General features: G+C 38.3%; 1 protein-coding gene across 1 annotated transcript in view; it reads right to left on the reverse strand.

Moving 5' to 3' along the window:
• TACR3 (tachykinin receptor 3) overlaps positions 1-9,943 on the reverse strand; it is a 69,017-nt gene extending 59,074 nt beyond the window's left edge. The window contains exon 1 of the mRNA XM_060088226.1: positions 9,399-9,943. Within this exon, the coding sequence (XP_059944209.1) occupies positions 9,399-9,943 (545 nt within the window). The remainder of the gene's footprint in view (positions 1-9,398) is intronic.
• Between the last annotated feature and the right edge of the window lie 5,490 nt (positions 9,944-15,433).

Genomic DNA, 15,433 nt, shown 5'->3' on the forward strand with positions numbered 1-15,433 from the left:
TCAGAGAAAATCAAATCTATATCTACCTTATTGCACATATAGAATTATATCAGACTGTTAAATCCATAGTCTAAAAATTCATTGTGTGTTAGAGATCCCGCTGAGTCTAAAGTCGGATTCAGACTCTGACTGTGTCTAATGAAGTGGTGGGGCTTCAAACCCCAGTTGTATATTTTGCACCATTTATCCAACGTGCCAGTGAGCAAGCCTCAATAAGAATGCTGTATTCTCAAAGCAGTGAGGCATAGGTAAGTAGGGAAACAATTCCTCATTCTGGACATGTGGTTTAGAGCTGAGGCCCAGGGAGAGAGAGTTGCAAGTAGAAGATGAAGGAACACTGGTCTTGAAGAATTTGTTAATGGAGCAAAGATTAGGGACACGATAATTCCTCCAAATTCTATTTGGAACACAAATAGACATCACAAAAACTTCAGGCAGAGGGCAGTTTGTAATTTATGACTTCTGCAGAATTGGATGCAGTATGCCCAAAACAACTGGAGAAAGGCATGGCTTCTTCCAGAGACACTATTATGCTCTGTACCAAAGTGCTGACATTGCTGTTTCTTTCTTTCTCTCTCTCTCTCTGGCCAGGGTATGGTGAGGAGAATGGAAGTGCTAAGGAGGACTACTGATGAACTCTCATCAGACTTTCCTAGGGAGTCTTTGAAATAATTGGAGACTAGCAAGAAATGGTTTATAAGCAAAGGTTATAAAAAGACTTAAAAAATTTGGATATGCATGTTAATGTTAGCACATTTATATACATGTGCCTAGAGACTTGAGAGAGCTGATGTTATATTCAAATGTAATTTAAAAATTTCTACATAGAATTTCATTTTTAGATGCCTCATCATTCATTTCTTTTTGTTGGGCTTTTTAGTTGTTTTCAGTTCTTTGAATTTTGATTTGAAAAATATCTTTGAACATGTCGGAAAATTGAACCCTGAAAGATTTTTGACAATATATACCCAAATGCTAGATTAAACCATATGCAATATTAATTGACATTTTAAACTATTAAAAACTGGCAATTACATATGGTTCAATCTAAAATCATGTGTTAAAATGCCATGTTTACTACAACTTAGCAATCTCTGCCGATTTTAATGGAAAAAAGTTATATCTCATCACTTTAATTTTTATTTGATTACTTTTATGATTCTTTTATTCAGGAATCTGGGTTGTGTGCTTACCATGTGCAAAACAGTATGACAGGCATAAGGATACAATAAAGACTAAGAACAGAGGGAACTTGTCTTTCTGATGTTTATAAGTTTATTAGAGGAAATTATTAATCAAGTATTCTTAATTTAATATATAAAAATGCTATGACTAACATGTGCTAAGAGAATCTACAAAGTGACATTTAATTTAAATTGGGAGGCTTATGGAACGTTTCCCTGTGAAATGAGATTCAAGCTGTTATCTAAATGAGGAGTACATTCAACTAATGAGGAATGGGCAGAAGGGAAGTTGAGACAGAAGGAAAACTGAGTTTAAAGGCTTTATGGCAAAAAGATAGCATCACACATTTAGGGACTTGAAAGAGGATCAGAGTGGCTAGAACAAAGATAAGGAAGTTGAGGTATAGTATGAGTTGAAGTTGGACAGGTCAAGGAACCAGGCTATACAAGGTATTATTATCTGGATTAAGAATATTCTTCTTCTCATAACAGCAATGGGAAAACATTGTAGCATTAAGTAGGAGTGCAGAAACATCTTCTTATATATACTAAGGTGGATTAAGATTGGATGTGGGGAGACCAATTAGGAGGTGTTTTTATTAGTCCAGGAAAGATATGATAGTAGCCTGGACTAGGGAAGTGGGGGTAGAGTCAGAAAGAAGGTAATAGATTGGGAGCTATTTGAACAACTAAATGGATGCTCGTACTGTTTATTGAAATGGGGAACACTGGAAGAGGAAGAGGTTTGGAGGTAAGATAATGGGTTTGGAGGAGTTTGAGGAGCTTTTCAGACCCCAAGTGGAAACATCATGTGCACGAGCAGAGCTCAAAGATGGTTTAGAGGATTTTAGGCTGGTGATCCACTTACTTTTTGAGTTTTAAAGCATATGTATTTATTATTTCTATCTTATATGTACTTACTGTAATTTAAACAATTAAAGTAAAAATGTTATAGAGTAAGATAAACATCTATATCTTCATAACATATGATGTCCAAGATTTATAATTTGTTCAATAAATTTTAATAACCCTGTATGGTAAATTAAAAATGACATGATAATGTGGCACTATTTTAGTAATTAAAAATATATCTTTATGCATGTACATAATGTAATATGTGAGATATACATATCACAAAAAATGAGGGGAGAGGAAGTGTGAATGTGAAGATCATAGATAGGCTATATTTGGGGTGTAGGACAATTACAGGTAAATTTAACTTTCTAATATTTCTATTTTTAATTTTTTTCACTGTGCATATAGGATCCTTATAATGCATGAGGGGAAAATAAGTTTAAATAAGAGACTGGTATAGAGGATGGATCAGGATCAGAGATTGGGGACTGGAATGAGAATGATTTGTAGAGCTTTTACCATATGTTACAACTTTGAATTATTTGAATCTCAAGCTATATCCAAAGTTCAGGTGGAAAAAATACTTTTGGAGGAAATACATTTTATCCTTTTTTGTAGTTTTTTCAATGCAACAAACCAGACCATCTGGAAACTGTGCTCAGATAGAGGTTTTACCCTGAGAACATCATTCACTGAGTTCTGCTTTGGCATATGTCTTTGGCCTACTCAGAGGAATGCTAAGCAAACACCTATGGGAAATTTTCTTTTGCATTTATGACACTGTGGTTGAGGACACTGTCCTCTTAATTACCCATACAAAGAATTTCTTGAAACTCAAATATCAGAAATGCCTAAGCCCTTAAGGAATGTGTATATATTGTTTATATGGACAGTGTAAACAAATTTACTAATTGTATTTCCTTTTATGTTTGTTCACTAAGAAGCTCAGAGACATATTTAAAGCTTAACTTTCATAAATGATTGGGACTCTTTGACCTGAATGTCCATGTTATAACTTCACTCCCATCTTGTTTCTATTTTCTCCCTTTCTATTTTTTTCCAGTTTTAATTTTTCATTCATTTATATTTGTCTACTTTATTGTATGGATTGTTATGTGTCTTCTATAATTCAAAAGAAAACCAATTAGATAATAGAAAAAATGGAAACTGTTCATTCAAAAGTGAAAAATGAAGCTGTGGGTTTGAAAGAGATCACTTAGAAATAGAGAATAAAGTAAAGACAAAATCAGGTCCAGGATTTGGTATTGTGGAACTTATGCATTTAATTACTACATAGAGGCAGAGAATTAGAAATAATTCTAATTATTGAGAATTAATAATGCCATGGAAGAGAGGCTGAGGGGGTAGGAGATGATCAGGACAGTTGGAAGCCAAGAGGCAATAGCCACCTGTGAGGAATACTACTAAAAGGTCAAGGAAGTCGAGGATTAAAATGCTCACTGAATTTCTCAATAAGGCTCTTTGGGTAGAGTGCTGGAAAAAGAGTCCATATTTGAATGTCTTGAGAAGCAAATAACAGGTGAAAAATGGAGATATAAAATATAAGCAATCCATAATTTAATGTTTGTTAGACACTTTTATTTCTTCTTTTGTGACTTCTCTGTTTGTTACTTTTGTTCTTTTTATATTAGAGATATATATTTTTATTAGTGTTTAAGAATATGTTATATATTCAGCATTTTTTATACTGTGTCTGTTAAATGTGATATAAACTCTTTTTTCTCCTGGTGTTAATGTAACATTGATATCAACTGGAGTTCTGCTAGTTATCTAAGAGACACTTCTGATTTCACCTTACTTTGTGATAATTTTATGTTTCATTCATTCAATTAATACACATTTATTGCTTTCATTATGTACTCAGGATTAATTTTATAAGAATTTTCACTTGAATTTGATAGTTTTAATTGAACTTTCACAGCACACTACAGCAGTAATTTTAGTGGCTGCAAATGTGATATTTTAAAATCCTTGAATAAGAACTACAAATTGTAAAAGGAGCTAAAGATTCATAAAAAATTTTCTAAAATTAATCTTTTCCAAAGCATAGTTTTAGTTACTATTTTGCAAAGAATGCAAATGTAAAGCAGTTTATCTTGGGCTAAGCTCATGCAGTTTATCATCTGGGCTAAATAATGAGTCAAGTCTTATTGTAATAAAGAATATAACTGTATGGGCAGTGGCTCTCCCTAAAGTAGAGAGGAATGAGGAGATTGGCTCAGGCACTAGAATTAAAGACTGATAAAGATGTTTTTTAAAAAAATTTATCTAAGTATTTATAACCATAATGTTTAAAACAATGGTAAAATTTACCACTATACATTTAGATAATTTGTTACCACATTCAGGCCTTATGATTTTTTAAGACTATATATTTTTATCTGTCCATAATAAGCTTCAAAAGAAATAGAGGTTCTATGAATACTTTGCATAACAGCTTTATGAGAAGCAAATTTTTAAAAGTATAGCATATAAGATAAATTTTTATCTATTTGGCTAAACACATAACTTACTTCAGTTAGATTAAATATTTATTTTACTAATTATTTATGTCAGGTGTCCCTGGGTTTGAAGAATATAAAGTATTTTTTGCTGTGTTTGTTAATGCTTTTGAATTATTAAATAAAACATATTAAATTACTTCCTTAAGGTTTCCAGGTAAAAAACAGTGACTGTCACTTTAAAAATTCTTTAAATATTTTAATCAATACTGGACCCTATGCCCTGAAATTGTCACTTACAATACGTAAATAAGCCTTCCTAGAATTTCTAACTTAACTTAAAATATGTGCTTAGAAAACGGAAGAAAATATTTTCTATTTTCTAATATCCCTGTATGTCAAGTGGGATATGCCATAAAGTTTTAAAAAGATAATATTTCTGTTATAAACTGTTCTATTAATTTTCTAACACCTGCATTCTCAATGAAAACATAGGTAATATATATGTAAGATCTGTCATATATACATGTAAGACATGTAGCATAAACAAGTGCTACATTCTAATTTAAACCTGTAGTCACCACAACTCCTTAGGAGCTATAAGAGAGTATAGAGGTTAAGAATAGTACAGGTCCTGTAGTGGACTGCGGTGGTTTGAAGCTCTGCTGAATGATCTTGGAAAAGCTGAGCACCTTTTACATAAATGCTATGTTTAAATGTTACATTTCAAAATGGCAAATTTGGGAAGGATGGTGGAGAGAAACAGCGACTCTTCATTGGCAAATAATTCCTGTGTGTGTGTGTGTATGTGTATGTGTGTGGTGAAGTAGCCTTACAGGCAAAAAGAACTATGTAGAACTTAAAAGTGATTTCTTGGCCTATAAAAACATAGATTTGCAAGAATTTCTAACAAAGCAAAAGGACAGGATGTTTCAGGATAAGATCAGAACCTATGATAGTAGAGTTATCAATATTACATTAAAAATGTGGAATTAGAAAGCAAGCAATTCTCCCAGTGCAGAATGAGTGCAAAACACTTAAAGGAAAATAACGCCTTTACTCAACAAAATGTGTGACTGTTGGCTTGAGTTTCTCCATTTGTAAAATACAGGTGTTCATTAAGGAAGCATCTACAATACTTTCAAGTCTAAGATTTCTGAGGTCATAGGAGGTTGCAAGTATTTTGCTGCAGCTGAAGGAAAGCCATAAGTGCCTGAGTCAAAGCTGAAGTAGTTTTAAACCTCAGAAGATCTTTTTGATTTTAGGCAGGGAGACACAGTGAGTTCAGTACATTTTCCATTAGGCTGGGAGGATACAACTCAGTTTACATTAAATGGGATTAGAAAACACACACAATTCAATAATCAAGTGTTAGTATCACAATCTAAATGATGTATTCCTTTATCAGTTAAGACCTAATTAGGGTTTATATAACTTTATGGCTATTTCAATAAAGCATTAGTTATATAGAGAAAGATAATTTCTTGAGCATACACTGTTAACTATGGTCTGTATGGGGCAGGGAGTCCATGCAACCATACCCAAAGGCACCATAACCCACCTGAACTTTCTAGGATGGGTCAACCTTGCTAACTTGAATCAATAAAATTACTGCAGATACCACAGGAGTAGTATTTTCAGTTCATGTTTGATAAGACACCAATGCAGAAAGATTCTGTGGACTGGTAAACTATTGAGAATTCTAACTGTCATAGCTGTATACCCTTGGATTCTAAAAATTATCTCTATTTTTGTAATCCATTTTTGTCAGTTGCTCAAAGGAAACTATTTTTTTAAGTTTATTCTTTTTTAAAATTTTTATTTATTTATTTTTGGCCACGTTGGATCTTCATTGCTGCCCGCGGGCTTTCTCTAGTTGCGGTGAGTGGGGCTACTCTTTGCTGTGGTGCGCGGGCTTCTTACTGTGGTGGCTTCTCTTGTTGCAGAGCACGGGCTCCAGGCGCATGGGCTTTAGTAGTTGTGGCTCGCAGGCTCAGCAGCTGTGGCTCAGGGGCTCTAGAGTACAGGTTCAGTAGATGTGGCACACGGGCTTTGTTGCTCCGTGGCATGTGGGATCTTCCCGGACCAGGGATCAAACACATGTCCCCTGCTTTGGCAGGTGGATTCTCAATCACTGCACCATCAGGGAAGTCCCAGGAAACTAATTTTTTAATTAACAGCTTAAAAAAGTTTTTCAGTATCTGAACTGAGTATGCTTCAGATTTTGTTGCAAATTGTATGCTCCTAAATTTTGAATAGTTTTGGTAATTGAATAATGTTTTCTAGTAAAGAAATAGTAAAGAATAAGTAGTATTCGTTGATTTCAAACCAGTGAGTGTGATGAAATAGCATTACATTATCAATGAAAATAACTCCAAGACCATTTCAGATTTTATATAAATATTGGCAGAAAGTGATTGGGAAAATGACCTTTTTTCCCCTCGCAGACTTGAAATACCAAATTCACAAACTAAATTTTCATCATATTTCATAATGTACCATTAATTTCAGTAACATTGTGAGAATTTTATAACATGATATGCTAATGCCTCTCCTCCAGATCAGAACAAAGAAAAATAAATAAAACAAAAACAAAAAATAAAGATGCTCAAACCAGTTATTTGTAGTGAGGTGGATGGACCTAGAGTCTGGTATACATAGTGAAGTAAGTCATAAAGAGAAAAACAAATACCATATGCTAACGCACGTATGTGGAATCTATAAAAATGGTACTGATGAACCTAGTGGTAGGCCAGGAATAAAGATGCAGATGTTGAGAACGGACTTGACGACACAGCAGGGGAAGGGGAGACTGGGATGCAGTGAGAGAGTAGCATTGACATATATACACTACCAAATGTAAAATAGATAGCTAGTGGGAAGCAGCCTCATAGCACAGGGAGATCAGCTCTGTGCTTTGTGATGACCTAGAGTCGTGGGATAGGGAGGGTCAGAGGGAGGAGATATGGTGGTATATGCATACATACAGCTGATTCACTTCGTTGTACAGCAGAAACTAACACAACATTGTAAATCAATGATACTCCAAAAAAGATGTATTTAAAAAAATGCTCAAACCAAAGAAACATTCCTTTCTATCTTGGTAGAGCAAGATTAGATGCAATTTCACTTGTTCTCCAACTTGGGGCTAATTTTATTTCTTTTTGTACTCACCTCTGTCCCTACAAAAATGAAGGGGTGAGATACTTGTGGAAAATCAGAGATAAAGGGGAAAGGAAGATTGGCAGTTTCAGAGGCTTTTAAAATGTGGTTTTATGCTTACTTATCCTAGTTAGTGGCAGCTAACCACTGCTCCTTCAATTTAACCCCCTGGGCGTGGCATTTGAAATTTGTTTCTAAAACTTTATGTCATCAAGACTTCTGTGCTCACTATTTCAAAATAGTAAACACAGAGGATGGACTTATGGGAAAAAAAGTAGTTTTTTCTTATTTTTTCTCATAATGGTGGCTTAATGTAGTAAGAATTAATATTAAGCCTCATTTTATTTTGAACAAGTTCGTTAATATAGAAAAAAAGTGTTTTCTTCTTTTCACAGATGAGGACATTGTTACTTGAAGTTAAAGTGACTTCAATCCCCTCCCCCCGGCCTCCATGCATCCCCCTTGCAAGCTGCCAATCACAAAATGAAGACTAAAATCAACTGGTGTGTTTCTTTTTTAGCATAATATTGAATTAAAATGTAACTATCAGTAACAGGTAGAGGTTTACCATTGTGTTAACACAGTATGCATAGTCCATAATGTTCAATATGAGAAAGAAAATACTCACAGAAATTTCATAAACTGGAACCTGAGGACAACTGTTGGAGGTCTCTCCAGCTTCTTAAAATTGCTTGAGAATCTCAGAATCCCCACTGTAGATGGGGGGACATTCTAAAAGATTATCTTCAACAGTTATAAAGTGGTGTGCCTCATTTCTTTTCTTTTTTTTTTTTTTTGCGGTACGCGGGCCTCTCACTGTTGTGGCCTCTCCCGTTGCGGAGCACAGGCTCTGGACACGCAGGCTCAGTGGCCATGGTTCACAGGCCCAGCCGCTCCGCGGCATGTGGGATCTTCCCAGACCGGGGCACAAATCCGTGTCCCCTGCATCGGCAGGTGGACTCTAAACCACTGAGCCACCAGGGAAGCCCGGTGTGCCTCATTTCTTAACCACTTATTCTTTGGGCTTTTTGTTGCCCATCATCTGAATGATTTGGATGCCATCTTCCAGACACAGGGTTTACCCATCTCATGGCCTTCACAGATTACTGGAAGTGAAATCTACCTGAAACACTGTGGAAACTGCTAGCTGATGGCAATCATTTGGAGGGAGCTTGTTGCCTCTGATGGATCCTCCATAACTGGGAGACCAAACCAGTGTTGGCCTTGGGGCAAGGATGGGGAAGGGGATGGGTGGTGATGAGGACCAGCAAACCAGAGGGAGGAGAAGGGTAACTTATCACTCATTTCTCTGACAGAATAATGACTGACAGAAGGAAGGCCCAAAAGTACATTTTACAGATAACATAATTTTTGTGGCAATTGCTTGAAGCCATCTGAGAAAATGTGAGAGTACTAAGCGTTTCTAGCTGAGTTTGTCCTGCTTGGAATGACAGATTTTCCCCATTTCTCTCATTTACCTTCTTCAGTCCTTCTAGATGCCCTTAATGGGGATCAGGGGGATTAGGGTGGGAGTGGGGAGGCCATAGAAGCAGAAACCAGTTCAGCCATTAGAGGACTACCAATGGGTTAGTGACCTCTTTTCTTCAAGAACTTTTAACTGGTCCCTTTCCTTTTATCAAACCCATTTTGTCACCATTTCCTTTGTAACCTTATCCCACCGCCCAGCTCCTATCTCTCCCTCCCCCTCCTTCTCCCTCCCGGGTCTTCTCCTCACCTGTCCACTGCAATGGCCGTCATAGAGTAGATGCTGGCGAACACCGCTGTGATAGGAAAGAAGTTCTGGAAGCGACAGTAGTTGGCGCCGAAGTACCACTCGCTGTGAAGCGCATAGATGAAGTTGACCAAGGTGTTGAAGGCGGCCATGGAGGCGTCGGAGAAAGCCAAGTTCACGAGGAAGTAGTTGGTGACGGTCCGCATGCGCTTGTGGGCCAGGATGATCCAGATGACGATGAGATTCCCGAAGACCGCCACGGCCACTACCACGCCGTATGCTAGGGACCAGAGCGCAATGCGCCAAGACGGCTGCACGAACTGGTTGGTGAGGTTGGCCCGGAACTGCGAAGGCGCCGCGGAGGCCGCGGGCAGTCCCAGCGTGGAGGAGGAAGCGGAAAGATTGCCGGCTTGGACTAGCAGTTGCAGCCACTCAGCCTCAGCCTCTCCCTCGGCTGCCCCAGCCTCGAGCGCGGCACTCGGGTTCCCGGCGTCCGCACCCGCTGTTCCCCCGTCCGTCCAGTTCGCGGCTACGGGGAGCGAGACCATAGCGATAGGTCGGCAACCCGGCTCCCCTCACTCATCCACTGCCCGCTCGGGCCGTCTCCCTGGAAGTTCTTCTCTGCTTCCCGGTAGCTTTGCTGCTCAGTGGACCTCAGCCCCGCCCGAAAGCGAGGTAGAAAGGTACCCACAGCCCTTGCTGGTTAAGGGATGCTTTGAACATGCAGGTGATGGGGAGAAGGGAAGCACTTTCCCCGAGGAGTCTGCGAATCTAGCAGGCTGGAAGGATGAGACAGTCGGAAAAAGAGATGCTAAGGGCTGTCGCCTGCGGAGAACTCCGGGGTCGCCCCTGCGCGAGTTCCCGGGCACCGGCCGGAGCGCTGAGGATCGGGGGCTGCTGCGAGCTTTATAGTTTGTTATAGTGCCCTGCTTCCGTGACGTTGTGCGGAACTGACGAGCCCCTTCTCGGGATAAGATTGCCCTCCTTTCCTCCACCTCCGCCCTTTGGGTTTCATTCATTCGCTACTCGGCGGGTTGATACACTGAAGGAAGAGCTGCCCTTTCTCATACGTAATTAAAATCATTACAAGATTGCTTTTCGTCTTTTAGCTTCAAGATATTTTGCTGAGGTCCCTGCTTTCAGACATTTACTGTGGACTATTATTTTCTAAACCAATTAAACCATTCACCCGTAAAGCAAAGGCACGGTCCCCGGAGATTTTTCAGCTAGGGCTAGAGCATGTGTGGGTGCAGCCTGCTGCGGACTGTGGGCACCGAGCGCTTTGTTAGGTGCCACTGGTTTTTGGAATTTCACTCAACTTTCTGCTTGTGTGTTTCTATTCGCCCTTCTCAGATCCCGCTTCTTCTCGTTCCCCCTTCCCAAATCCACCCATTTCCCCTCTTCCTCTAATCTCTATCTCCAGAAATCCGACCCCTCCTCTCCCCCAGGCAGAGAGAGACTATGGTTTTTCTTGGAGGATTCTGCTCAGGTTGGAATGCCATAAAACAATGAGGGTAAATCAGAAATTCCAAGATGTAGATTTTCTTGAAACACAAGGACAAGACTTGAATTTCTTCATTGCTCTGGGATGAAAGTATCCTGTAAGCAATCTAAATACATACACATGGCTATACGGTTTTGGACATTTGGAGCCTTAGTTTTCAGGGCCTGACCATGAGGACACACTGATGAGGATGCAAGAATAACCTTAATTTCCTGGGCAGACAGGCAGGCCTGACTTCTGAGCTTTGGGTGAGAGCAGGTGAGCTGGAGTGTTCTGTGGAGTGCAAGCTGGAGCCTGTGCTTAGGTGGATCTCACAGACAATTTATCAAGATGTTCTGGGGCCAAGACTCTCTTTTATTAGTCTCTTGAGAGGCAGGTGAGAAGAGATTTAGGGTTACACGTATTTTAGTAATCCCCCCAAAACACTTGAACTCTTTTTTTTTCCCACTTGAACTCTTTGAGCTTTGATTTCCTCACTTGAAAATGAAGATTTTTTAAAAATCTAATTTTCAGGGTAATGATGGGGATGAGTAGTTTCAACAGCCATTCGACAATACCAGGCAGGAGGGAGACCTCAATAAATGTTAGTGCCCTTCTCTCTTGTTACAATGTGCATTTCATCTAAACATTTTCAGGTAAGATGTATTGGAGAGCAAGTTTTATTTGCTTCAAGAGAAAGTAGCTTGTGATTTCTGAACACTGTATTCTTCAGTTTCCCAGTTAAGTACCTATTCTTTAAAAACCTGGATTTTGCATAAGTGGACTTAGGGTGATTGGTAATGAATAATATTTTCCTTCTTATAGTGTTTATGACAAAAAGTAGTGTACAGAAGTAAGTTTGAGGCAACCTGATAATAATTCTGTGGACACAACCCTACTTCAAAATAAATGCATGCTGAAAATGATAATTATCAAGGTTATCAGTTGCTATTTCTTCCCAGAAAGACCTGCAAAAACATGTGATAAATCATAAATTAACAGACTCCACACTTCCTGCTTATTAATTCTAAATTAAATAGTTTTCTTTTGAAAGGCAAATTACTTCTTTCTGTTAATTCACCATGTTGGGGAATGACTTGAGTTAAAAGTGAAAGCCTCTTTCTTCCTTAGTGAAATCAATGGATAATTGTTAAAAAAAATTCCTTTGTATGAAACACACCATTTATCAAGATTACAAAATGGGTCATGGTTTGGTAATTATGCATATTTTGATCAAATATTTACAGTTGTAAAATCAGTTGTGTGGAAATCTATTCAGTTTACACTGCTGTTTTACTTATCCATACAGAGCATTATAAGTTGTGATTTTATCCTTATTGGACTTACACATGAGTAGAAGATATGATAAAAATTGATTGGTGATAGAATTAGAAGAAGTTACAATGAAAGGCGTTAAAGAGTTGTTTTCTTTCAGAGGAAGAGAGGGATCCAGCTCATGGCTTTCCTTTTAGATCTACCTTACATAGAGAGACTTGCCCTGTGTCCCAGTAGAGTAGTTGTTGTTCATGCGTTGCTTCAGTCATTCCTTCAATGTGTATTGAGTGTACTTCCTTCCAAATCTGTACCAAATACTAGGGATGTAGCAATGAGACAACCAGGTGCGAACCCTGTCCTCATGGAGCCTGTAGTCTAGTAGTGTTTTTGACATTAAAGCAAGTGTTGAGGGTAGTAAAATAGGAAGATGCAGAGAAAAATGGGAGTATGTAACTAAGTAGGAGGATGTGTGCCTACTGGATTCTGTTAACTTCACGTAAAACACTTCTTTGTGAGGATAAAATGAAGTGCCAAAAAGAAAGATAGACTTAGCAGAAACTTATGCCTTGAAAAATGGGAAGGTTTAGGAGATAACGGTTAAGGAGGAAGTTTCCCAACTAAGAGAATCTGGTGAATAATCTGGCCATAGTAGCTCCAGAATCTGAATCTTGCTCTTATCTGAGCCTACTTTTCTGTTTTCCTAATTCTTTCTCATCCTCTTTCACTTACCGTAAGAGCTCCAAAAGCCTTAGCCTTGGACCACTGAGGAAAGGAGCCGGGAGGCTGAGAAAATGTTAACCCACTAGAAGGTAACTTAGAGAGAATTCTATACTCCCACATTTAAAACCTGGGAGTGTGTGTGAGTATGCACCTATGCAAGTGTATGAGGATCCTGGAAAATAAGCCAAGCATGGTATCCTAGGAGACATTAATAGGTTTTAGATAATAGTGTGTAAAGCTTGGTTTGACTGAATAATTGTAATACAAATTATGATCATTTATGTGAGTACTTGCAGTTTATTCCTAATGGCCAAGAAATGTTTGCCTATTTTATTATGCATAATAGATTACATTTCTTCCAAATATTATTTACTCTCCATATTTTTGCTTAGAATACATACTGGTGATGTGCCCCAGTAATTTGCTAACAATTTATATTAATAGAATGGATGCTGGTCATATATTATTTTTTCCTCTTTTACAACTCAAGGAAACAATATGGCATATTTCATGCTTGTATTTTTATTTTAACAGGCCTCCTAAAAATAAACATATCAGGGTAGAATTTCAGGTAGTGTTGCTGCCTAGTGAAAGAGTTATTTTCAGAAAGAAAAAGTCAAATTTCCAGATTTCTGTCTCTGACAATAATCTTCCGTGTGACAGTTCTCCCACACTTTTAGCTTCAGTATGTTCATTGTTTCCCACTATGTTGATATATTTTTTCTTTTCACTAGTGTCAGATCCTGATAGTCCACTCTTTGCTGCTTGCTTTATTTTCTTCCTTTATTATTTCATCGTGCCTGCTTTGCAGTTACACTGGGTCATTTCCACCCTCTGAGTTATGGACTCCAATAATCAGGCTGCTGAGTATTGCTGACAATCAACAATCGATCATCTCCACTTAATTGTGTAGATAGCTACTTAGCAATTCTTGCTGTCTACCAGACCCTCTTTCCATGTGGGCCTGTGATCGGTTCTCAGCTGTTCTGCAATTCTCTTTCTTCTCCATCTTCCTCTCTATGCTCAGCAAATTATGTTATTTACAGTTTATCTCATAAAAGTAAGACCACCAGCCAAGACCTTCACATTTCTGTGCATTTCATCCATCTTTAAGTCATTTATTATTGTCTCTGTGAAAGTGATTTATCTTCTTTCATCTGTACTACGTGTTCTTTCAACAATTCTTATCCTCTCTCTCTCTCTCTTGAACACCTCTTTTTTTTTCTTTAGGATTGAGACATATCCAAGAATGTACATTAAATAGCCCTTTCCTGACCACATTCCATTTTAGTTACCACTTTTCTCTCTCTTCTTTTATTTCTAGATGAGATTTTAAACAAAATAGCTAAATTTAATATTTCCACTTCCTCACACAATATCTTTAGGTAATAAAATTCTTAATGCTCTTTTGTCAGTGCTCTGTCCTATCAATTACCTGCATGTTAAACAGATTTCCACTTTCCATTCTTAACTTTCTTGACCTCTTTGTAACATTAGCATTTGACATTTGCATTAGTTTCCTAGGGCTGTCATAACACATTACCACAAACTGAACGGCTTAAAACAGAATTTATTCTCTCACAGTTTGGGAGGTTGGAAATCTGAAATCAGGATGTAAGCAAGGCTGTTTTTTTCTGGAAGCTCTGAGAGAGAACCTGTTCCATGTCTCTCTTTTAGTATCTGCTGTTTGCTATCAATCTTCAGTGTTCCTGTGTTTGTAGGTACATTACTCCAATCTCTGCTTGTCATCACATGATATTCTTCTTGTGTATCTTTACATCACCTCCCTGTGTGTTTTTATGTGTCCAAATTACCGTTTTCTTATAAAGACATCAGTCATTGGATTAAGGTCAACCACAAACCAGTATACCTCATCTTAACTTGCTTACATCTGCAAAGACCCTATTTCCAAATTATGTCTTTACCTATATAAAAGATGTTCACTTTATCCCAACACGCGCCAAAGTTTTACGTATTCCAATGTCAACTATAAGTCCAAAATCTTATTTAAATATGAACTCAAAAGGCCCCGAATCTTATCATCTAAATCAGGTATGCGTTAAAACTCTGGGTATAGTCCGTCCTGTGGCAAAATTCCTCTCCATTTGTGGATCTTTGAAACTAGAAAGCAAGTTATCTATTTCCAAAATACAATCATGGGACAGGCATGGAATAAGCATTCCCATTTGAAAAGGGAGATAATGGATGGAATAAAGGAATCACAGGTTTAAAGCAAGTTCACAGTCGAGCGAGACAAAATCCATTAGATGTAAGGCATGAGAATTATCTTTTGTGGCTTGATGCTCTGTACTCTGGGTCTGTGGAGGGTCCATCAGTCCCTGCCTCTGGGGCCACCAAGGCCCTATTGGTTCCTGCCTCTGGGCTCTTGGTGGTAGTCCTGCCATCTTAGCTTGAGGTGGTCCCATCCTGTTGGCCCAAGGAGGTGGTAACCCTATTCTCTAGAACTGAGGAGGTGCCATCCCTGCTGGCCTCTCAGCCACCTTTGGAATTGTTCTTCCCTTTTCCTGAAAGGCAACACACATTTACAGCCTAGTATCTC

The sequence above is a fragment of the Mesoplodon densirostris genome, chromosome 1 (genome assembly GCF_025265405.1).
Source record: "Mesoplodon densirostris isolate mMesDen1 chromosome 1, mMesDen1 primary haplotype, whole genome shotgun sequence".
NCBI lineage: Eukaryota > Metazoa > Chordata > Mammalia > Artiodactyla > Ziphiidae > Mesoplodon > Mesoplodon densirostris.